At 53.0% G+C, this 24637-nt stretch overlaps 1 protein-coding gene and 1 long non-coding RNA gene across 2 annotated transcripts in view; one reads left to right on the top strand and one right to left on the bottom strand.

The window, feature by feature from the left end:
- The window catches only part of LOC142061662 (uncharacterized), a 30084-nt gene extending 22975 nt beyond the window's left edge, over positions 1 to 7109 (top strand). Inside the window, exons 5-6 of the long non-coding RNA XR_012662192.1 lie at positions 3031 to 3130; positions 6200 to 7109. This is a non-coding gene — a long non-coding RNA (uncharacterized LOC142061662). The remainder of the gene's footprint in view (positions 1 to 3030; positions 3131 to 6199) is intronic.
- SH3RF2 (SH3 domain containing ring finger 2) overlaps positions 1 to 24637 on the bottom strand; it is a 46971-nt gene that overhangs the window by 19117 nt on the left and 3217 nt on the right. The window contains exons 2-3 of the mRNA XM_075103032.1: positions 9297 to 9566; positions 4445 to 4768 (exon numbers count right to left, since the gene is read on the bottom strand). Of these exons, the coding sequence (XP_074959133.1) occupies positions 4445 to 4768; positions 9297 to 9566 (594 nt within the window). The remainder of the gene's footprint in view (positions 1 to 4444; positions 4769 to 9296; positions 9567 to 24637) is intronic.

Genomic DNA, 24637 nt, shown 5'->3' with positions numbered 1-24637 from the left:
CCTCGTGGGGAGGGAGATTTCCCCTGTTCCATTGTGGGGCAGTCGGGGCTACTGAAAGTTGCGTCCTGCAAGTTTCAGATGGTTTATTACACAGAAAAGCCAAATGTCCTACACAGCAGATGTCAGGTTTATCAGCTCACTTGAACAAGCAGCACAGGGTAGCAGCAGCTCTTAGCCAGATGTTTCCTGACCCAAGTACTGCCAGGCCCAGGGGAACAAGCTCAGCTGTGACTGGGAAGAGATTCCTGCTGGTGCTTTCGGCTGGAGGCGGGGAAGGAGGGCGCAGCTCAGCGCCGCCGCGCTCCCCTCGCCCCGCAGCCGGCCCGCTTGCACAACAGGTGCAGGCACAGACACGGCGCGCCACAAGCCCTGCAAACTGGTTCTGGCTCCCGCCTGAGCCTGGCTTGGCACCACAAAGGGGAAGGAAGAGCAGGAGGAGGGCTGGCGGCGGTGCCAGCTGCTGCCGGTTATTCCCTATTATGGGCCGAAATGAGTCCGACCTGATCCTTGTTGGTGGAGGTGCCAGGCAGGCACATTGTGCTTTGGAAATCCCTACAAACAGCCAGCACAGTGTCTTCAGCTTTGCTTCTTAAGCCGTGCTTTGTTGCCGCGTGTACTCACGGTGCAGCCCCTCCTGCTCCCTCTCCCCCTGCGAAGCGCCAGCATCGCTGGAGATGTGACTCGGCCAGGGGATGTCACGCACAGGGTGCTTCGGGGGGTACTAATGCTCCTCTCTGTCTCCCTCAAACGTGTAGTCTCATAGCTTGGGCCAGGTGTCACGTAACTACAAGCCACTGGAAAATTTGCACTTTTTTTGACCCCCACCCCAAAGAAAGCAGTGAACACATCTGTTCAAAATGTGTGGATTTTTAAAAAAACCTACTAGATCCAAATGTATATTTGCTATCTGTCTGGAAGCCTGTCCTTGCAGGGGAGAGGGATTTAAAGGCTTGGATAGTAACCGGGTCACTTGGTTTCCAGTTTGATTGCTCAGGTTGCTCTGCTGCCCCATCCCCGAGTGATGGCTGACACTAGGACCCCGCCCCCCCTTTGATCCTAACCCTTGCTAGCGTCAAACCCAGTTGCAGCACAGCTCCTTTCCTTCCAGCTGGTCTCACGGGGCCATACATCCTTGTCTCGGGCAGGGAAACTGGGTCATTGGAAGGAGGAGAGCATCTCCGAGCGCTCCGTGGAGGGTGTGCTCCCCCCAGCGAGCGCCTGCCCAGCACGCAGAGGCAAGCGAAGGGCTGGGGTGCTGCTGATGGGGCAGCGCCTTTCACAGAGGGAGAAAAGGTGTGGGGCCAGGGGCCGTGGCTGCTCTGGGACTTCTCTGGGCTCCGCATGGAGCCCGGGATGGGGAGGCGGACTTTCCCTGGCTCCCAGGGAGGGCGGATGCTGCGGTGCGCGTTCCTCCTGCCAGTGATTCACCCGCTAACCCCACGCAGCCGCTGCGGCGTTGCCCGCTGCTCACCATCTTAGGCAGGTGCCTGCTCCCTTCCCGCGCCGTCCCTCTGCTCGGTGGAGGAGGGCATCGGCGCTGGCAGCCACGGGCTGGGCAAGGGGCACCTTCCGCCCTGCTCCCCCTTGCCCAGCTTGCCCCGTGTACCTCACCCCTGCCTGCCAGCCAGCTAAGATTGTCCAACCCTGGGCTTTGTCTCCTGGGACAATTCCCACTTAACGACCAGTTAAATCCTCACCTACTTAAGTCTCAAAAGCTGTTCAGTCTTGCCCACCAGGTCTCAGAAACTCCTCCTGAGAGGCTGTGCTGTTTGGGGCTGGCTCCCAGGTGCGTCGAGAGCTGCCACCGCTGCTCCTCCCGCAGCACGGCCGTGTGTGAGCGCAGGCTCGGCACTCGGGTGAGCCCTGGTGAGGACTGCAGCCTGGAGTCGGGAAGGCTGAGCTGAGCTGTAGGCTCAGCTCCATCTGCTGCACCATATTCGTGACCACCCACAAAGATCCAGGCTACTCAACCTCTCCAGACTTACTAGGGAGCACGAAAACGCACGGAAGCAATTAAGGGTGTGATTCAACCCACTCTTTTCTTTACTATATTGCTAATAACGGAAGACCCCAGCTTGATACTTTTACTCTGGGGCTGAGTTTTCAGGGCTGGCAGTAGGCACGCAACTGTTCATTACTTCCGAACTTCTATTTCATCTGGAGTAGTTTAAACCCAAGAAACACAGGTCTTTTCCTTCCAGGTGATGTTGTGTATACGAAACTAATTCCTGTGGAACAACCACACTTTCGTGGATGTGCCGCTGTTTTTCTGAAGTCTCAGCACTTACTATGGACACTGAACTTCCATCAGAAGCTGGTGAGCAGGGTAGACCGACCCTTGGGGTCAGCATCAGCTCTCGTCTCTTCCATTAGTCCTTGATCCCACCACTTTGTTCTGAGCATGAGGGCTGCGTTACCAACAAACTCACCCCTGCAGCTTTTCCGTCCCAATAAATACTAGGAAGGACGGGTGACCTCGGTGGGATATGGCCAGCATGGTCCAGCCTGGCAGTGCGGATCTGGGCTTGCCAGAAAATCTCAACTTTGCCGGTCGGTCATCGCAACCCCAACCCAGAGATGGAAAAGGGAAAAGCTGCAACCCGTGTGGCCCCGTGAACAACATCTGTGGTGTTCTCCTGCAAACGTCCGGGAGCAAAGCGGTTGTTTAGAAGGAAGGAAATCCCAACCCTTCTAAGACAAAATGTTAACACGTTCCCTCTGTTGCCGCTGCTGTTGACAATAGTTCACAGTGAGACATTTTGGGGAAAATGATATTAGGTTTGTGAGACATGATACCATTTCAAGTGAATTATAGTTCCATTGTAAGGCTTCATTTCCTCTCACATAAAACAGGCTCTAACATCCAAAGCTCTTTGCAGGCTATTGCTAAGTACAAAATGCTTGCTGGGTTTTATTGCACAGACACCCAGCTACCAGGGGCTGGCTTATTGCTTTATAAAACGTTAGAGCAACCTTGAATATGAAAGATGCCATATAAATCTAAACAAAACCTTTTTTCTCCCATTTCAGATGATCTGTGAAGATTCTGTATTGAGATCTTTAGTGAGACTGAGAAGAAGGAATGAGACTCTTTTGCCTCCTAAAATGAAGAGCGGATATAGTCCAAAAGGTCAGACTATGTTTATTATCTCAGCCCCAGATTCAGCTTCTCTCAGCATAGTCCCAGGTCTAGATTGGAGACCGACAAGGACTCGCGGTAATTCCCTCCCCTGGCAGAAACCATTAATCTGGACGTGTATAGATGTGGGCAGAGGACTGATTTATGGTAGGGCAAAGACGCTGATTGCTTTTCAGAAGGGCTGACAGCCCTGCTTAGAAGAAGCAGGAGGCTGCTTCATTATTTCTGTAGATGTTATAACGCTGCTGAATTGGCATTTTGTGAGGAACCTTGTCCTGTAGGCAGTTTGCCTTTGGAGAAAACTTTGTGGGTTAGGGGACAGAAACGGAGGTCTGTGCTTCCGCAGTGCCTGTGGGCAGAGTAAAGGCTGTGTTTAGAGATACCCAGACATGTGCTCTCCTGCGCTGAGATTTTGCGTTTAATCGAGTTTTTTGATTAAGCCCGATGCCTATCATTGAGGATGAACACTGGGGATGCTGGGGACTCCTTGTACGCTTCAGACTTACCACAAAAGTTGAAATACCAATTAATAAAAAGAGCAGGTTTCTACTTTCCTTAAGCATGGGGGTTAGATGAAAAGCCTCTTAAAGCAATCACTGCTCAGTACAAGGCCGCCTCCTCACTGATCTCACTGGGCTTTTATTTGCTCATAATTCAGGGCCTGATTCTGCTGGTCCTACTGTGCCAGCGCAACTTAATTCTGTGAGAGGAGCTCAGAAAGCCTCACCATCGAAGTCACGCAGCTGGGAGCAGCCAATGGCTGGTTTTAGCTCTAATTTTCCAAATGCTGAGAACTGCCTATTTTTGATCTACATGGTTATATGGTGAACCAGCTGTTTGCTTGCAGTGTGGATTCAGGCACACACACACGCGTGTCTGAATGAGCTGAGGCTCAGTGAGCTGCCTTGGGAGCTCATGTCCCATACTACTTTCTAAAATGAAAAATATTTTATTTTGCAAGTTAAGGTCTCCTTAACTTCAGATCACTGCAGTAGGGCAGAAATCAGGATGGGAACATGCTTTATACGCTTTTAGTTACTCTGATAACTTGATTTCTCTTTTTATGAATTCCGTCGGGTCCCTCATCTCTGAAGACAGATCTTTCCAATTCAAAAGGAGGGGAAAAACTCCCAGGCAGCCTGATGCGGATGACATATCCTCCTGACACAATTAGCATGGGTGCTTTGTCTTTGCACGTTTTGCTTTAGCTTTTCTACTTGCTGCCGGCGCATCGAGCGTTTCCATCCAGGATTTGCATTCTGGAGCGATACCGCTCCTCCAGCACCCACACGGCCGCTTCCTTACCTGGAGAGGGGTGCCGTAGGGGAACTCCGCCTTCTCGCTGCTCTGGGTGGCCACGGTGGGGTTGCTGGAGCTGATGAGCACGGGGGAGCTGATCTCCAGCGCCTGCCGCTCGGCGGGCGCGTGGACCATCCGGTTGAGGGTGTTCAGGGCGGTGGTGATGGAGAACTGCCGCAGGCTCTTCCGCCTGGAGTCGGGCACCTTGGGGAAAGCTGCGGAATCCGCGCCCTTTGCTTTGGGAGATGCCGTTCGTAGGGATGCGCACTTAAACTGAGGGGACCAGTGGCTTTTGCCGGTCTGCAGGAGCTGCCTTGCGGTGGTGTTTGGCTGGAAGAGACAAAAAAGGAGACGCGATGGCACGTTTCAGAAGTGACGCCGGGCACAGCACGGCGACCGCTCGTTTTTCCCCTTTTTCCTCTCTTTTCCTATCCGGCAGCAGAGCTGCAGGCAGATTTCAGATGATGGTACAGGCGACCTTTGTAAACTCGTGGCTCAGTCATTTCCCTGATATGTTTTCACCAACAAATCCCGGATGCAAAATTACCAAAGCGAAGCCGACAGCAAAATGAAAATTGGTTTAAAAAACCTGCTGCTTAGACAAGGAGCCGTTACTGAGGCTGCGTGCTCCCCCCCGTACTTTACAGAAAGTTTCGTTTCTTGTCAAGGCCTTTGGCCTGCAGAGGTGTAAGGAGAGCTGGCTGGCTCTCTAGCAGCGGTACGATAAATTTAACTCTAAATCAGAAGGGCTGTTTGGGCACATTGTCCTTTTTCCCTTCTTGCTGGCACGCCTGGGTGCGCCTCACGGCAGCACATCAAGCCCCTCCTGCTGACTTCAAGGCATGAGCTCGGAGCGCCTGCGCTGATGGTGGCTTTCCGAGCAGAATGAGATCCTTCCAGTTACCCCTCTGCAGGCCAAAACATTCACAGCTTGATCCTGCTTCCACTGAAAAAAGCCTGGCTTTTTAACCATTGGGTTTAATGAGGGAAGAGCCATGCCCTGAGCTTGCATACGTAGGGCAATGTTCAAGCAGTATTTCTTGGAAACTGCTGATCACACAGTATTAATAGCAAAAGGCATGTGGTGACAATGTTTTTCACCACGATGACTGCCAGAGGAATTAATCATGATTTACTGCTGACATTAACGAATTGCAAAACTTTGAGATTCTCACCCACTCATGTGAGGCAACGTGCCTGGCTCCTGGGATGAACAAGGATGACTCTAACGCAGGAGAGGTACAGGTGTCTCTCCAGCGTTGTAATTTTAAAGCAGGGATTGTTTTCACATTTTCCTCCTCCACACTCCTTAAAGCAAGGTTTAAAAACCATAGTGTGTGCATATGTGCACATGTAAGATGCCAGCATTGCCATTTCTATATGTCATTAAACTTTAGCCTAAACAGGAAACATTTTTCTGCCTTCTCTAAACACCGGGGGACGCAATAAAATGGGACACAAACCTAAGTGTCAAAGCCAAGAACAGCCTTGCGTCTCCCAAAACAGACCTACCTTTGCCTTCTCCATAATTAATTTGTAATTCCTTGGTGGCTTTACGTGGCCTTAACTAACTTATTTCTGTTAAAGCCAGCGTTAAATAAGTAATTACTGAAGCTAAAATGATTTCATTAAACGAAAAGACATTTTACAAAATATATTAGAGTTTCAAATAAGACGTTTTACTAGTGTCCTTTTATAAAATAGCCACAAAGAGGTGCTTGCTGTAATTATGATGATTACAAGTATTAATTTTATTTCTAGGAACTCTGGTTGGTGCCATTTACACCCCGCATCTCAGGCTAAACTGCAGGAATAAATCAACGTCTAGACCAGTGCTAACCAATACCGCCAGGGAGCGGGGCTTGAAGGCCTCTGGAGCCGGAGCGCCGGGAACGCCGCCTGCGACGCGCTGAGCTGGCGCTGGCCGAGGCCGGGGGTGGCCGGGGGCCGCCGTGACCAGCCAGCCCCTCTGCAGCCCCGGAGGGTGGCTGCGGGGCTCCCAGGGCAGAGCCCCCGGCAAACAGAGCTGCACGAGAGCCGATGGCAACAGAACCCGTTAAAAATGCCATCTTGATGTTTTGCCTGAATTTTGCATTTTTGCCCCCAGTTTTTCTTCCGTGTTGCAGAGGCTTCGTGCCAGCGAGGGAGGGGGAGAGCCGTTTGTGCGCTGTGTGCAGGGCTGAGGCCGGCCTCGGTGGTGCGGCCCCGTCAGGCCCCCTGGGACAGCTCCTGCTGCGTCTGTGCTCTGAAACGCCGGCTCGCCTGGCCTGACTCAGCACAACGCCAAAAATGGGATTTAATGTAAAGGCGCGAGCGTGGCTGAATCGGGGCCGTGGACACGCGCCTGACGGTGGGGACATGAAAAGCCTTTGACTTGCTGGATGGTTTCCGTCACGTGGAAATGCCTCTGTAATTGCCACGCACACAACTAATACCGAAAATGGCATTTTCGCTATGAACTGAGTGAAAAACGCCTGTGTAAGTGTTGAGGTAATTTGTGCCGCGCTGCCGAGAAGCTCCGACCCCTCTTTCAGGAGCTGAAATAACCTGATGTTGCTGGAGTGCAGGTATTTGAAATACTCCGGAGGAAAAAAACTAGTTTGTATTGACTGTCTTTGGGAAGACTTATATTTCTGAGCAACCCAGCAGAATTAAACCTTGTTAACTTTTAGGTTGCTTTGATTTCATCTTTTTAAGGATATCTGTCACACGTGTGGGGGAATTAAGGAGAACTTTACAGAAACAGATTTATGTTTTCCTCTCTTCTGGACAATTGTGCATAGTTTGGGGCTAAAATTTTAAGGTCTCCAAGGTTGAAGGGGTGTCAGAGAAGGCTGGTTCCCACTGGCCAAAACATTTACACCCGTGCACAGTTCGTGCATCAATCTTCCACCTGGATTGGTGGAAATTTTGTATTAATCCTGCAGCAAGTGACTCTCGACATTCAGAGACACAAATGAAAGCTCTCTGCTGGCTGCTGCCTCGAAGGATGGAAGAGGCTGTGTTGTGGTGTTGCACTTGAATCTCTGCACAGATTTCCGGGGGGGGCTTGTTGCCAAACTACCGTCACCCTCTCCCCGGGGGAGGGCAAGGGCACGTGGGAGTGGGGCGCAGCGGAATGCGAAGCAGAAAGGTGGGGGTGTCCGTCCAGATGTGAGAGCAGCAGCGAGGGATGGAAGCTGCTTGCAAAGCCAGCTGCAGCGTGCAGCGCTCCTGCGAGAGCGGGGGGCTGGCGGGGCTGGGGGTGGCGGTGTTTGTTTTGTTGGTGGGGTTTTTTTGGGTTTTGTTTTTTTTTCACCGACAGCTTATATTTTTGAAAAAAACTCGATCAAGCTGCCTGCCTAAAGCCAGGCTGTGCTGGACAAATGCAACTCCTGTGTTATCCGCCCAAGGCTCCAGCATCCCTGCACTGACGTTCCCCTGCCTGCTAGGGCTCCTGGAGGAATAGATCACCTCTTTACGGTGGTTTGCGGGGAGATGGCACTCTCCAGTTACCCCCTTGGCTCCCAGTCACGCCGTGCTGTGCCCAGCTGGGGGAGGACACGGCCCTGGCCCCGGCGCTGCCTCAGGTTGCTGCGGCAGGGAGTCACTGATGTGCCTGCTCCAATCTCTGCCACGGTGCACAGCGACAGCCGACCGCCGGCGCAAGGCTGGGGGGCAGGAGGATGCTCTCGCCTCTCCGCGGGAGCATCTGTTTGTTTCAGAGGTGTGCTAACTCCCCGCATGTGAATTTGCTGGGGGAGTGGAGGTGAGCGCAGCCTCCTAACGCAAATAAACAGATGAGTAAGCTATGAAACAAAGGCAAATAGAGTGAACGAGAAAAAAAACAAACGCAGACGGCAGAAAGCTGCGGAAGGCGTCTGCTGCTAATAAGTGAATCCTAATGACAGAGGAAGGATTGCTGGCTGCCCAGCCTCTCTGCGTGTGCCCTAGCAAGCTGAAAGCCCACATTTTGTAGAGCTGCTGGTGGTGTGTGATGCTGCTCTGTACTGATTTTTTTTTCTCTTTCAGTTCCTCCCCTTAGTCAGAAACCGCAGCTGGCTCCTGGCTGTTTGATTCCCCTTGCCCTCTGCCAGCCACCCCACATCCAGCTCCAGCTCCCTGGGGACCCCTGGCCTGGACCACAGCCGCTGCCGCCTCTCCCCACCCGTGAGAGCGAGGAGAGCCTCGCGTCTGTGCTGCCAGCTGGACGGAGAAAGAGGTGACTTCTCTGTGAGGACACTGATGGCTCCGGGCAGCGCGCTCTGCTCGGCTCTGCCATGCCTACCGCATTTCGGCACTACAGGGACAGCTGGCTTTGCTGGGAGGTGCAGTTACTGAAAAGAGCGTGTCTCTAAGAGAGCAAACACAGGCTCTGTAGCCTTTGGGGAATAAAGGGAAACAGCAGAAGTTCGGGTATTGCTGTGCAAATGCGTGCCTCCAGTAGGCTGGGTATGTTCAACCTGCATAAATGATGTGCCCCCAGACCTGGAAGCAATTTTCTTTACTATGTCAGCAGGTGGCTTTTAGACATCTTGGAGTGTTTTGGTCCTCAAAGCAGACTACCACCGTCAGCCACCGCTCATCAGCAACAGCAGCACGGGCGAGAAGCTGAGCCGAGGGACCGCGCTGGCTGCTCGCGGCGGGCGCTTGCACCCCTCACTGGACGCCCCTCGTCCTGCACGTACCCGTGTGCGCCCGTGGGGCAGGGGTGGGGGTTCAACCGCTGGCGGCGGTGCCTGAGGGGGCTTGGAAACCTTCCTGATTTCTAGAAGGGAGCTCCTATGGAGCTGGGGAGTAGCAGAACGCCATACGGTCTGAGGAGGAAAACAGCCCAGCCCGTGTCGCCCAGCACCTGGCTGCTGCGGGGTGGTCTTACCTTGTGAAACGTCAGGCAGCCCTTGTTTTCGGTCTTGTCCCTGCTCCTCAGGTCAAAGCTGCAGAGTGCTCTGCCGAGGGGCGGTGGCAGGGGCAGGTGCTTGATGACCTGCACGGAGCTGGCTGGGAAAACGCCGCTGATCCCGTTGACCTCCCCCAAATACCAGTTCTCATCCAGCTGTCGGAGCAGCATGATGATATCCCCCTTATTGAACCTCAGCTCTCCGGGGTTGTGCCCTCGGTAGGTGTACAGGGCCTTGGCTCGTGGGACCTGGGGGACAAGAAACAGCCCTTGCAGTTCATCCGTGACAGTAATGCTTAACATAGACAGAATTCCCCAAAAGCATTTGTAATTACTGGGAAAAATTTAGAGGTCTAAGGCTTAAGCATGCATTTATTGGGATTAACTACCCACATCCTTTCTTGATGTGTTTTTCTAATGAAGACGAGCTCCAAAATACTTATGGTAAATTTGTGTCAAGATGAAAAGCAGGCTGAACGTGTTTAATAGTATTAAGAAACAATTAATACCTTAAACTAGTCTTCCCATGGGATCTTATTGCCTGCTACAAGGTCTTCTCTAATACAAAGTCTGTTTTAATGAACCAAGTCATTTCTGTTCCAGAACGGCCGGAGGTTGCCACCATCGTCCAGCTGACCTGGCGGCTGTCACCTGCAGTGGCCAACAGTGCACGTCCGGGACAACGCAACGAGAGCAAGGTGAGCGCAGGCTACTGCTCTCCTGTGGTTAGAGCCCTGCTTCAACACCGTGTGACTGTGATTTTATTTCAGTCTCTAATCTGGGTCACAGGAAGAGGGGTTTCTTAATGTTATTGTTGTTGCAGTGTAATATGAGAAAGAATAGATATACCAAAACCAGAAGAGATGAGGGAACTTTACCATCTTGACTCTCATCAAAATGAAACTACAAAGTTCACTTTAAATATCCGCTTTCCTGACCCTTACCTATATTAGAAAACTCAATTTAATACACGATGCAACAGATCATTCAGATGGGTGAATAAACCTGGAGCCGCCCCTGGCCTCGGTGCCGTGAACCCCCATGGTACAACTTGAGGGCAGCCTGAGAGGTGTTTTTCTTGGGAGGAGAGAAAATTTGCCGAGTTTTCTGCACTCTGTGTCGCTGTTCTAGATGCATTCGGGGGGGGGGGTCCTGTAGCTGGAAATCAGCAGTACGGAAAGGCTCGATCTTTACACACTGGTGGTGTAGGCAAGATTTGCTGGATGAGAGTACTGCGTCCCACACAGGAGCACCCTAGAACGAATAAGTGAGCTGTGCGTGGTTATGCTTTATTGCCATTTGCATCATCGCAGCTGTATATGAAACGCAAACCACCGAGTGTCAAGCTCTGTCCTTCTGCTGGCCCTTGGGCTGGAAACGAATGCTGCTCCTTTTGCTTCTGGTCAGCCCTGAAGTGGTCAGGCAGTTGAGCCACATGGTCCCTTCCCAGTAGGTCCCTTCCAGCTGAAATTATTCTATTTGATTTGATTCGATGGGTTCAAGTGCCGTGAGAAGGTGTGCTACCTTCCCAGGACGGGCCACCAGCAGAGCCCCCGTCCCATCATCTCCGCAGACAAGTTAGAATTTGTAAGAACAAATATCTTCGTGTGTGTTTGTGAAGCCTCCATCACTCAATGGTGCTGGTCTAGCCCAGGCTCTCGCCAGTACACAGCAGTCCCACCCCGTACTGGACGAGCGGCCCGGCCCGTCTCCCATCCGGCTGGGAACAGTGACCAGCACGAAGCGCTCGGCTGCAACAGTGCACCTCTGGGAGAGATTTCTTCTGTGCTTGAGGCAAACAGTAATTGTTTTTGGCATGAAGTGAGGCAGCTGTATGTGTTCTAAACTATTATCTGAACTGTTAGAGCTGCAGATATTGCTCTTTCCTTGCCTCGTACCAATGCTCAGCTTCAATAATACCTTGCATTGTGGTTTATTTTCTTTAATCCCTTTTGATTAACTGTTCTGCTATTTCTGGCTGCGGGAGCTTCACCACAATTGGTAGGAATCTGGAAATAAGGAACAGAGCCATTTTCTGGTTTCTGCCTGCCTTCCAAGACACGGCAGTGTCTCCTCCAAAGGATTCCTTGGACCAGGAGAGGAATCTTTGAATTTGGGACAGGAAAGTAGTTTAAGGGTCCTGCCTGCCCCTCCTGTGCTGGTAGATGAGATAAAAAAGCCCGACCTGGGCACTTCCAGTGGAGGCAGCCACAGCTCTGCGCCTCTGTGGGAGTCTGTGCTCGGCCGTAGGGCTGCCTGTCCTGCCCGCAGCGATGTCTCCCGTACACAGTGCAGCCCTGAATTTTAAGGGGAAAATCCCAAACGCCGAGGTCCATTTCTAGCCTCCTAGCTGGTAGCACAGCTGCACGAGATACCTGCCAAGAAAAGGGGAAGCCAGGATTGTCCCCAGCTCTAGAGCCTTATTCAGTTCTAAGCAGAGGTGCCGGTGCTCGCGACAGCCAGGGACGAGAGGCTTTTCAGCTGCTTCTGTGCCAGTCTCTGCAGATCTAGGCTGTCCTTCGCTTCTTAGGATTTGTAACGGTGTGTGTGGGAACGGCAGGAAGAATGTTTGTGGCGGGCAGAGGAACCCCCTCCCCAGCCGGGCGCATCAAACCCAGCACGTCTTCAGCTCTGGTCCTCTGGCCGAGACGCGGGGACCGCCGTGGGGAGCAGGGCTGCACCCCACGAGAGCTCGGCTGCGCCGGCGCGGGGGGAAGCATGCTGGTGGGGCCATGGGATTTAGGGCTGCCGGCTCTGCATTGACCGTGCACAAAGAGTGGACTTTTGTTGGTCGGCTGCCACGTGCTGTGGCCTTGTGAGTAGGGCCCTGCGTTGCAGGTTTTCCAAGCCATAGTTGCCAAGCCCCCGCCGGCCTTGCGGGAGATGGTCACTTCTGTACCCGTCCAAGCTTTTCTTGCCTTTTTCTGCGGATGGAGATAAACCCATTTCCCCAAACCCTCCTGTGTCAGTGCCCAGGGCTCAGGCAGGATTTTGGCAGAGTTTCCCCCCCCATCAGCCACTTTTGGGAGGTCGGGAACGTGGAGGAGAGAAACGTGATGTTAGTTTCCCAAAGTGTGGAGAAGATCATATTTTCCATGGGAATTATTTAGCTTTTGGAGGAGAAGGTCTTCCAGCCTTCCCAAACACTGATGCTTGGTAGGAAAAAGGAACCAAGGAGAGAAAAATTTTACGTACTATGTTTACTTCAAAGCATTTGAAATGGGAAGCAATTAGTTTAATGTTTAGTTCTAATTAACTAATTTTGTCTGCTAATTTGAGCTAATAGTAAACACACAGACGTGGCTGAGTGACACTGAAAGTCACCAGGAAAAAAAGACAATGATGGAAGTGAGACTCAGGCGAGGTTTGCTCTCTGTTAGTCCCCCGCGCTCGTACGGGAAACGGGGACCGTGTCAGTGCCAGGACAGAGAAACTCCCACTGCAAACGCGCGCCTGGACGTACCGACCGTGGGGACAGAGGATGGCGGGAGCGCCAGGTCTCCTTCAGAAAGACTCGGTGACAGACTCTCTGGTGTCGAACAAGGACAAGGAGCGCAGGAAAAGACTCCGATTGCCTCAGGAGCGACCAGAAAGCAAACAGGACTCACACAAACTGCGAAAACAGGGCTTGTAAAAGAGGAGCGCAAACGTACGGGGATGATGAGAGAATGGTTGCACAGCAAAATAAAGCAAAACATAAAAGGCGTCAAGAACGGGTTATGGAAATGTATTAAAAATAAGGGAGGCTCTGAAATGAACTGCGTGCCTATTACTAACTGGGAAAAGTGAACAAGCAATGGGGTGCCGAGAGTCTGGAATATTCTTTCTTCAGCAAGAAAAAGGATGAGACAGGAGGGCAGGCCGGAATAAATAACTGAAAACTAGGGAGGATAGGCGTGTTTGTGACATTAGGGCTGGCTGAAACTGACCCCTCCTGCTCGGATGGATGGGCTGTATCCTCCTCTGACCATGGTCACAACCTTCACTTCTTCACCTCTTTAACCCTTTCCTCCCACTTCCGTGCCCTTCCAAATCTGATGGCCCATTCTGTTTTCAAGCTCCCTTCTAAGCCTGGTTTTCTTTCCCATTGCTGTGACCATTGGCATAACCTCACCCCTCGCTTTAATGAGCAGAGCACTTGCATTCACCCGTTGAAATTTGTTGCGAAACTTTTGCGGATCTAAGTGAATAACAGTTAATGTTAATGCTGATATGCTTTAGCACCAAAAAATATTCAGAATTTTGGTCTTTCAGGGCTTCCTAATAGTTCTGAACTCTCACAGTGTATTCCTTCATGGACGTTTTGTCAAGGAGTTGTTATAACGTTCGTGGTCCTCTATCGGTACCGTTTATCCGCTGCTATCGCTCCCTGCGCTCCCGGGACGGGCTCCGTGGGCTCTGTGCCCCCGGTACTCGGGGTGGGGAGCGGGGGAAGCCGGGAGCCTCCGGCCCCGCTGCAGCCTTGGGGTCAGCATGGGCACAGGACCCCACGCCCCCGCCTGCCCCGGGAAGGGGCGAGGGCAACGAGGGTGTCTGTGTTTTCCACAAGCCTCAGTGAAAAGCACCTCGGAATGAAGTGCTCCAAAGGGACGGGCGGTGTTAGGAGGAGGCGTTGGCTGGGCTGGATGTGCGTTTCTGGGTGTATAACAAGGGAAAGCTGTACTCACGCCGGACTGTTGCTGCACTTGACTGACGTTTTCAAAATCATACGTGCTTTGTAACTGCCAAAATATTTTTTCTAATATTTAAAGACTCTGTTAACAGCAAAAATCAATGTAATTTAAAAAAAGAAGAGTAGGATTAAAAAACGCCATAGCAATACAAAGCATTCTGTTTTGGAACCAACTGAAATTAATTGGAAAGTAAGTCTTTCCAGATCTTCATTAAAAAAATCTTTGAAGTGAAATAATTTTTTAAGTTCCAGGTCAGTTTTTTCCAAGGTCTATCTTTGTTGCATTTTTTTTTTAAATTAATTTTTGAGATTTTGTTTGTCTGTTCAGATACTGAGCCAAAAATATCCCATTGATTTCCCAACTTTAGTTAGGACATAAAACAAGCCTTTATCTACCCACACGGAGCAGCCAATGTGGTTTTCACTGTACAGGGTGCTTTCCTGCTTTGCAGGCATTTCACAGAATAAATCTTCAGGCTGAAGTTTTCAGGAAGACGTACATCAGGGTCACCGTGTTTTAACGTGTTCATACGATGCAGGAAAAGCAAAGAAAAGCAGCTCAGGCACCCTGCAGCAAACCACCCCGCTGAGGCTGGGGGAAGCCGGCAGGAGCCCTCTATGGGCAGCTGACCTCCCTATCGCTCCTCCTGGTGCTAAAGCACCGGCAGCTGCGGGAGTATCGCAAATGTGAGTCCTTTCTCAGGCTTTGGCCGGTTTCTGTCCGCTCCTGGATGTACCAGATCCTCTGCAAGGCATCTGTTTTGCTTTATTTAAAGTAGGTTAATTGCAATGGCAGAAACTGGGGTGCTAATTAAACCTGGCGATAAAGACAAGGTGTGCCCGGAGGTAGCTCGCTCCGGGCTGAGGGCAGAGGGAGCGGCTTTTCCCAGGCACGGATGCGGTCCCGGGGTGAGCAGGGACCGGGGTCCGGGAAGGGCGGCAGGAACGGAAAGATGGGGTTTCCGTGCTGGCATCGCCTGGTGACGCGCAGAGCTCCCGAGCCAGAGCCACCCTCCTGCTATTTCCTTTGTGTTGATGGATTCTTCTGCCCTTACTACGTCCAGTCCCTCTTTGTTAATCCAAGGCAGTGTTTTGTGGGGCGGTAGTGGCAGCAAAATGTTCAGCCAAAATTTTACAAATATGGGCACGTGCCCTAGTTGCAGCGTTCAGCATCTGTCTTTAAATTCAGCTGGAAATACACTATGAGAAGGTCTGTGAAAACCTTAACCAGAGGTTGTTGAAAATGTATATAGAATATTTGCTGCCCAGTAGCAGAGAGGCAGCAACTACAAAGAAGAAACACCACTGGTGAACAGAAAAGGCTTTTCTCCCGTGGTGCCATTCAATACCGCTGCTACAGTAGTAGCGCTGAATTAAATAAATAAAAGAGAGAGAGGCGAGTCCTTCGTGTGCTCTTATGTCAAAGCCTCTAAAATCAGTGGGAAGCCGAGTAGAAGGAGGGAATACTGCAGTGACTGAGTTGCCGCTGACACTTTTCAGGCTGTCAGAGAGGCAGAGGCCACGGGGCTGTTTTGCCAAGACCGCTGGGCCAAGGGCAGCCAGAGCTCACGAGCCCAAACCCGTGTGTGTTTCGGTGCTGAGGCAATGCTTCTCTCCTGCGTGCGGTGCCTTTGACTGCTGCAGCGCACACTCCCTCTCCCAGAGAAGCCTTTCCCTCCCTCTCTGCTTTGTGGGTGGTTGTAACATTTTCAGGGCTGCCTCATTTTTTTTGATGTTTTTCCTCCCCTCTGCTTTCTCCTCCACCATGCCGGCGTGAGACATGACCCCGTCAGCACCGTGCCCCCAGGTGGTACGTCAGGCTCTCCGAGTGGCTAGAGACCCAAGGTGCCCCCTTGCCGTGGGGCTGCCTGCGGAGCTCTTGGGAGAGCCCAGGCGAGAAATGCAGAGGGTAAATTCCAGGGCGTGGAACCAGAAACTCCCTCTTGCATCAGTGCAATACGGCGCGCGGTCTCTAGGTGAGATACCTTCCTCTCCTTGGCCGCTCTGCCAGCAGGGATGGTCGTGGCAGAGGCACCTCTACAGCTTGTCCCCATTCTTAGTGGATATGAGGCCAAAAGGGGAGAAAATACTTTTCTTTTTTTTTTAGAACTATTTTTGGCATTTGGCATCAGCTGTGCTAGGGCAGCTATCCAATACATCTATGTCTCCCTCCGTGCAAAACAAAGAAGCAAATTAAAAATATGTACGTGTGTGTGTGAGGAAGCAATTGAAAGTATCTCTTCATATCTGGGAGAAATGCGCACTATAATTATCTTAAATGAGCTAGTTATAACTTCCTCGTTATTGGCAGTGGATTAATGTAAGACCACACACTCGTAGCACTGGTACTTAAAAAAAAAAAGACAAGAAAAAGTGTGTGAGGCTGGCTGGGGTGGGGGGTCACCAGGGAGAGACGTTAAACATTGCCAAGAAAGGAGGAAAGCCAAGCCAGGGAGCGCAGCGGCGAGGAGAGATTTGTGATGGAGGCTGTGAACACCAATAAACCTTGTCCCAGGCCACTCCACTTAAAACCACCCTGAGGAGCAGCACGGCCCCGCGGTGACACCGTCTCTGCACGAGCAGCCCGATACCCCGGGGTAAGCGTGAGGACGAGGCCGTAAGCGTCCCTGCTCTTGGGATCCATTTACTCTTTCACCCCTGTTCAAGCCAGGCTCACTGCAAACGACTTCAGTGAGACACCGCTAATGACGTCAGATGGGATCCTCCTGTTTCCCAGATGCTCTGACTTCCCCAACGTCCACGACTGTGTACACGAACACATGGGATGAGTGACAAATTAATCCTTGGAATAACTTAGTGCTGTTGATGTCCAGGGGTGCTTCCTTCTGATCTACTGCCTGTCAAAGGGAGGACGGCAGGAGTGAGCCCCAGGAGTGCTGCCTGCTGCAGACATCCCCGTCCCTGCACCGCTGCCTGACAGCAGCACTGGACCTGGCCCCCCCAGACCTCAGCAGGTGCCCTGCTGACTCCAGCGGCGGAGGCAGACCCGTGGGGCTGGGGAGGCTGCTGGCAGATGGATCAGGAGTGGCCTCAGACAGGTTTGGACCCGGACCTAGGTGGTTTCCCAGCTGATTTTCATAACTCCGCACAGGGAATGCCCTGGAGTCGCTCTTTGCTGTGCCTCGTCCCTCGAAGGCAGCCAGCCACCCCAAGCACACGGTCCCCTCCCGCACTGGCTGAATGTCTTTGCAGTAAATACCAAGGGCCTGATCCTGATCTGGGTTTCGTGGGTGTCGCCCCACGTGCAGGGAGGCAGTCGCTCCCCAGGACCTTGCGCAGGAGAACCGGCTCAGGCGCGGGATGCCTGGGGAGCCCTGGCCCCCTGAGCTGGAGCGGCGGCGGCACTGCCAGGGCTGTCCCACCCTGGAAGAAGCTGGCTGACCACAAACAGACCCGGGACACCGCAAACGAGCTGTGACAAGCCAGGCCAGCTGCATTGCCTTGAAAGTCTGAGGGGATGGAGGCGGTGCCGAGGAGAGGTGTGGTCATCCTTGGTGCACGGTCCGCGGTGCAGCCCCCTGCTCCACACGAGCTCTGCCTTCCTCTCCCACCCCCAGCACTCCATTATTTGTGCAGAAGAGCTGAACATCCATGCTGTGCAGAGGCAGCCATATTCCTGTAGATACACGATTTCTGTAACACTTAACAGCCTCCTTGAGAGGAACAATTTATTTCTAGGATAGTGCCAGGAAGAAGAGAAATCCAGTCCTGGACGTCTTCCAGTTTGATTTTTCTCCCACTAGGTACTGTGGGTTCAGCTTGCAAGTGTTTTTTGATTATTTTTTATTTTGGAGCTGTTTGGAGCAGGACTGGGGTCGGTTGGCAGGGACTGGCACACGGGTGTGCTGCATGGGGCAGCATCAGGGGTGCTGGAGCCAGGATTCACCAGGACTTGCTCCTCAGGGAAACACGTCAAATTGGATCCCAAAAGCCTCCCAGCTCCATCGTGCCAGCTCCATGCCTGGGTAGCAGGAATCCAAGTACAGCCTAAATACTAAACTACACTGAGGTGCTCAGAAGAACCTCCCACCCAGAAAGCTGCCGCTGCAGAGCACAGAACGGTCAATACCAAAGGGTGGAGGAAGCTTTTCCTACCAAGCCCACCTCCTTTTCTTTAAAGAACTGCACAGCGTGAAGAGGTGGTATGCAATAGATGAGGGCACATTTCATTGCCCAGGAACACATGTGAGCACCAGAGGAGCGCCAGGGTGGCTGAAGAAATCTTAAGAGTACCTTTGCTCTCGACTGTGGCCCAGGGTGACGCATCCATCTCTGCACAGGGATGCCTGCACTTCAGTGCAGGGACCCACGGCACAGGGACAGGCTGTTCCACAGCACACATGGAAATATCCAGACTACCCGCTGTCTGTAGGAAATGCAAAGCTTGTGTCCCGACCCCACTATGCAGGCAGGGAGGGTGGTGAGGGCGAGGGGGCCAGTGGTCCCTGTTCTCAGGGTCAGTACATGTTAGCGGAGGCTGCTGCCGGGCCGGGCACCGTACAAACGCTGCAGTGATTCCTGCCCTGGAGAGCCGGCGATCTAAAGAGACCGTGCGATGGTGGAAATACTGTCCCTGCTTTACCTGTGGGGGTCACACGAGGGGGAGTGAGAATGACTTGCCCAGAGGCAGACAGTGATTCCAGGACAGGACTGAGAGCACAACCCAGGCTGCGCTCCTGATGAGCAGTGATTTATACACCGTGAACAGAGAGCTGGTTATTATCTACATACTGACGCCAAAGGACACGCTGGCTTTTCATAAAGAGAGATAATCAATAACAACTGCCGTCCATTTTGATTACTAACTTTCCGCAAGCCGCCTTCAGCATCCTGCCACCGACTGCCCTCATCCGTGGGATGAATGAGCCCCACATCGTCTCCTTTGTGTGCTCAGCTAGCGCAGTTTCAAGGCTCTTTAGGATCCAGTTGGATGAAAAGAGCTATTTGAATGTAAATTAATTGCTATTACAATTCTGTTTTTCTGCTTTTCGGCAGAGGAGATAACTTCAGCCTTGTCACAGAGAACAAAACCATCAAAAGTGAACTTGTCATTTCAATCTCTTCATATAATTATATTCTGAGGATTCAGGCAGTTGGGTGGTTTCTGCATTATTTCTCCCCTGAGGAGGATCGCTCCGATCTTCCAAGCACAAGCAGACTGTGTGCACCCAGGAGAACAGTCAGCCCCCTCCCGCTCACGTTGGCGATGGAGCTCACCAGCCCTGCCGATTCCCTCTGGACACAAGGCCAGCGCTGGTCGTGGCTAAAGCCGGCGGCCGCCCTGCACCGTGTGCCAGCAGGCCTTCACGTGGATTTAGCTCAGTATGGAAAACAGCTAAGCTACAGGTGTAAGTGGGTGTGATTTGCAGGCTGAAGAGATGAAAAGCAACCGAAGGAGTCCACAGAAGCAGGTATTAGAGCCTGTTGCTGAGACTGCTGGGGCTGGTTTCTGTGCTGCTACGTCTGCGCATCCGTGGCTGCTGGTGGGGTGACGGCAGTGGTGAATGGGAGACTTACACAATCTCCCAACTAACCCCCCTCGGATACGCCACCGCATCGAGGCTTGCGTCACTTCTGAACTTTGTCTGTTGTCACTCTGGCTTTGTAATGCAGAGGTGAAATGGAAAATGGGGGAAATGACTAAAGAAAATACAGAACAGCTTTTATCGCAGAGGGGCTGGGCGGCAGCAGGGGTGGCCGAGGCACCGCTGCAAGCGCCCAGCCCTGAGGGGAGCGCCCGGCTGCGTGTCGGTGACATCCCCACGCCTCCAGAGGAGGATGGTGCCCGATCAGGCTTCACTTTGCCTGTGTGAAACCACAAGAGAGATTTGGGTGGGCAGGAGGAGTCCCAAGGCGCATGCAAGGCAGGAGCTGGACCCGAGCGTGGCTTTGCTCCGCGGACGCCCGCTCCTTGGCGCAGGCAGGGTTGCGCGGGTGCAGGCGGAGCAGGGACAGGCCTGAGCAGCTGTTCTGCGAGAGGAGCGAGGGGAGGCTGGCAGCGGCTGGCGCAGGGCGCAGCAGGGTGATGCCAGGGGCCGGGGCCCAGCGTGTGCGAGCTGCGCTGTCTGCACGAAACCTTTTCACGCCTCTTCCCCTCATGGTTACAGCTATCAGATGTTTTCGTCTCTGCTGCAGTCAGCAATCTCGGGCAGTGGTTAAGTTGTGTGTCATGGTTTTAAGCCGCATGGAAAACAAACTCTGTCAGCCCTCGGCGTGCCTGGTCATGATGCTCTGCCTCAGCACTGCAGTTCTCAGAAGTGGCTGTTTACCGTGCAGGGAGGAAACCTGCATCCCGCTCCCTCCTCCTGCTGCTCCCGAGCCTGCTCCCTGCTGACAGGGTGCCCTCCCTGTGCGGGGAAGGGGAGCGGAGCCCCGCCGCCCCGCGCTGCCAGGCCTGGGCAGCAGTGCCGCCGCTGCCCGTAGGCACGGGGCCCAGTGCTCTGCGAGCCAGGACAGCGCTGGCGGCGGGAGGAGGGCGAGGGACAGCACTGGTGGTGGGAGGAGGGTGAGGGATGGCGCTGGCGGCGGGAAGGAGGCGAGGGATGGCGCTGGTGGCGGGAAGGAGGCGAGGGACGGCGCTGGTGGCAGGAAGGAGGCGAGGGATGGCGCTGGTGGCGGGAAGGAGGCGAGGGACGGCGCTGGTGGCAGGAAGGAGGCGAGGGATGGTGCTGGCGGCAGGAGGAGGGCGAGGGACAGCACTGGTGGTGGGAGGAGGGTAAGGGACGGCGCTGGTGGCGGGAAGGAGGCGAGGGATGGCGCTGGTGGCAGGAAGGAGGTGAGGGATGGCGCTGGCCGCCCCATGGGCAGCAGGCCTGCAGAAGGCGGGTGTCTGTGCTGTGTCCCTGCTGCCAGCCAAAGCTTCCAGGGCCCTGCGCCTTCTGATGGCCCAAACCACCAGAATTTAGTCTTCATGTTACTTTGGGGAAGTGCTTAAATCTCGCCATTAGCCTGCCACCTCCGCTTAGCAGGCATATTGATGGTAAATTAGTGACCATCATGAAGTGGTGGCCACCAGCTGGGCCTTGACTCAGCTATAGGCCAAGATGGGGGAGGTCACTGTTGCCTGGCCTCGAGTGTCCTCATCTTGCCCAGACCCGGGGCTGGGGAAAGGAGCTGCTCTCCCCGTTCTGCATTTCCATTTCCTAGGGGAGAGCAACCGACTCTGTAGCCCAGCTACGCAGATGCAGGCCAACGCAGTTTCCCAACAGGGGAGGCTTGCTCCTTCCTCCCTGCAAAGACAGTGAGAAATTCTGGGCTCATCAGTTGTTCAGGGACCAAAGGAAACCCTTTTAAAGAGGCCAGATTGCCAAAGGACACCTGTTTGCGTCTCAAAAACTGCCTCCTAAATTGTGTCCCCTGTCCTGGCATCAAAATGAAAGGGAGGTTGCCCACATCAGGGTAAACTCAAATACCCACTTACAAACTCATAAGGAAGTTTTCCTTAAAAATAAGGTCACGGTTCTTTATTCATTTGCACAGTGTCATGCACAGTGGAGTCCTGGTGCTAAATGGAGTTTGAATGCCTGAAAATTAATAACAACAGAACAAAGTCCAGCATTTAAGAGCAAGCACCGCAGTCCTCCTTGTAAGAAGGGAAGAGGAGAAGTAAAGGACAGCAAGAGAAGGTTTAGACGGCAGCCGTGAATGGGTCTTCAACCTGCCAAGGTCCAGCCTCACCTCTCTCAGGACGTTTTTTAGCTCCAGCCCTGGCGCCGTGGCAGAGCTGCACATGAACGTGCTTCCTCCTTTCCCTCCCCCCCGGATGGGAAAATTACAAACTCGGGCCAATGACCAGGTTTGTGGACCTGGGGACGGTGGCCAGCCACCAGCAGGGAAACTCTGCAACAAGAGGAAGCCTCTCAGACTTTCAGCCTCCTCGCTGACCACGATACTTAAGGGGTGAACACACTCGCACGCTGAGAAACCCTGCTGTTCTATTCCTGACTTGCCATCTGAGCCTGACTCATTGCCTTGGTAACAAATTAAAACACTTTTATGTGTTTGCAGCTTGGTACCTTATTTTGTAAAACCAGGGAAACTGGCTCCTGATGTTGGCTGTGGAGGTCCTTTGGCTTCCCCCCGCCCCGCGGTGCCACCCGGGAGCGGCCCCATGCCCCGGCTCGAGCCGTGGCGGAGCCGCCCGCGCTCAGCAGCACGGTTCGCACGGGCGCTTCAGGCAGCGGAGCGTGGCTGGGGGAGCCAGTGGGGACAGGAGCCAGCATCGGTGCGACCCGTGGGGCACAGCTGGGAGCCCCTCTGCCACAAAAGAGCAATAAGTATGGCTGTGTTTTCCAGGAACCAATACCGGAGTCGGATGGGAATTGCCATGCCTGTTGCCGTTCGCCCTACAAGGAGCCTTGCTCATCCTTTGAGAGTGCAGAGAGGAGTTTGCCAGAAAATGGAACGGACTCGAACAGTCATAAGGTGATTGTGCACCCGCCCCATCCCTCTGCAAAGCTCCCCACCACACCATCCTGGCCTGGTTTGAGTACAACAGCATCGCACTTATGGCGCAACTGGGTGTTTCATCCTTCATCCAATCAAAATGGTATTTTCTTTTTCAACTTTCTGTAGGGAACCTGGCATAACCCTCTCCCCTGCCTCCGAGGCTGTGGTTCTGCCTTACGCCCCTCTCCAACAGAAGCGGATTAATGGCTCAGTCTCCTGGTGCGTGTAACACCAACTCTTCCCCATGGCTGCAGCAATGCTACAGCCACTGCAAAGCTTCCCGCTTCTGTGCTTTCAAATCTGTTGTTGCACGCACAGCTTTTGGGGTGTGTATTGTCAGGCAATCTATGTTGAGGTGACTTCACTCTCTTTGCAGTAGATAAAGGTTCTAAAGCTACATGCGAAGGAGAAAAAGGCGTATGATGGTACCCTGAGCAAGGCGCAAGCCAGCACTGTGGAACCAGTTCCTTGGGTCCCACTCAGTGTTTCTTCAGAATGAGACAAACCCCGATGAGATGTGGCTGGCGAGGAGACCTGGGCAAGTCCTTTCTCCCGGATGGTCATGAGGCCACACAGAGGTTTTAGCCAAATAAAGCGGCTCCATTTCCAGCTGAGGGACCCTGTGGCACAAGCGGCCACCACCCACAGCAGCTGCTGGGGGAGAGGATGCTCCCCCTCCCCGGCAAAAAGTGAGCCGGTGCCAACTCCTAAGGCAGAGCCAATGTGCCTGTGCAGAGTCCCCGGGTTCGTAACGTCTGTTCAGCGCTAGTCCAGCCCAAGGCTGATCTGGCTCGCGCTACGGGGTCATTACTGTGACCGCACAGGAGCTGTTGGGGTTTTTTTGTGGGGCGGCAGAGTGGTTTGCAGTCAGTGGGTCAGAAAACGCGTTTGCCTCCGCTGGGTGCAAACATGAAGGTTGCTTTGAATAAGGTTTCAAAAAGATCCAGCAATCCAAGACCTGTCTATCAAATTCAGAAAGGAGTTGGAGATGTTTATGGAGGAGAAGAAAATACCAAGACACAGGCACTATATATAGGCGTCCCTGTGAAGGTGGCGACGTTGGAGTGTAGTGTATTTTTATCCCAATAGAGGTGTTATCTGTCTATCTCCCATGAAATGCTGGAGGGGGGTGTTACAGCACTCAGTGCGTGCAAAGAGAAAATAGCCGAAGTCACAGTTAAATTTGTGTGGTCTGTGTTTTCCAAAGGCAAGCTGTCGTACTTGGAATTTTTCTCCTCTGGCTCACTGCCCTGTATTTGTTGCATGACAAAGTTCATCATCCAAGTAGCTGTTTAGTGGCCTGGACGGATTTTTGCCATGTGTAGGGTACAGTTTAGGTGTGCTACTCACCAGAGAAGCACGGGAGTTTTGTGTATACCTCAGCACACACGATCTTTCTGCTCTCTCACCAGCGGCAGCGCCGTGTTTAGCTTGGGGCTGAAGCCAGATAAGAAGGGTGCTTCAGCACAAGACGTAACCACATCTGGCACATGCCAGGGGCGGTTCCTAAGAGTTCAAAGGCTTCAGCGTAGATTATTTACGCATTCACCTCCTAGCAAATCCTTTTATTCTTAAATTCCAGACAGTTTATTATGTGGAGATCCTGAAAATCCAAAGTCTTGTCCTCTCGGCATAGATGTTAAAGATCTTAAAACCTGGCCAGACGTCCTGGGAGCAGCTACCGGGCAGAGCCAGTGGCCTCTGCGCAGCACTGCCCGAGCTGCGGCGCCCACGGGGCTGCTCCGGGCCCGTCTGGTCCCCGCGCAGGCACAGCCTGGGCATGGATACGCACGTACATGCCTGTGTGCACACCCGCAGGATGCGCCCACCCCACGTTAGCGTGTCGGAAGCGGATACAAAAGGGATTTAAATGCTGGCAAATAAGAAAAAGTTTGGGGTGGGCTGTAACTAGAATATTCCCTGCTTTTTGAGGGCTGGCTCTGTGAAGCTCCTGACTGCCAGCTGAGTATTGTATTAGTGCTAATTCAGCAGCTCTGCTGGGGCCTGCTCACGCTTCTCTCTTGGAATGATACGAGTGCTTGGCTTGCGTGCTGAAGGGGGGATTTATTTTATGTTTTTGGCTTCATGGATGCTCATGAGGATGAAGACCAAAAAGCTGGCAAGGAAACATCTCTGCTGAGAAGAGAAACTTTGCTTGAACTTGCGATTTTCTCAGCTC

The sequence above is a fragment of the Phalacrocorax aristotelis genome, chromosome 8 (assembly GCF_949628215.1).
Source record: "Phalacrocorax aristotelis chromosome 8, bGulAri2.1, whole genome shotgun sequence".
Classification (NCBI taxonomy): Eukaryota; Metazoa; Chordata; class Aves; order Suliformes; family Phalacrocoracidae; genus Phalacrocorax; species Phalacrocorax aristotelis.
This window is presented reverse-complemented; position numbering and strand designations above follow the sequence as displayed.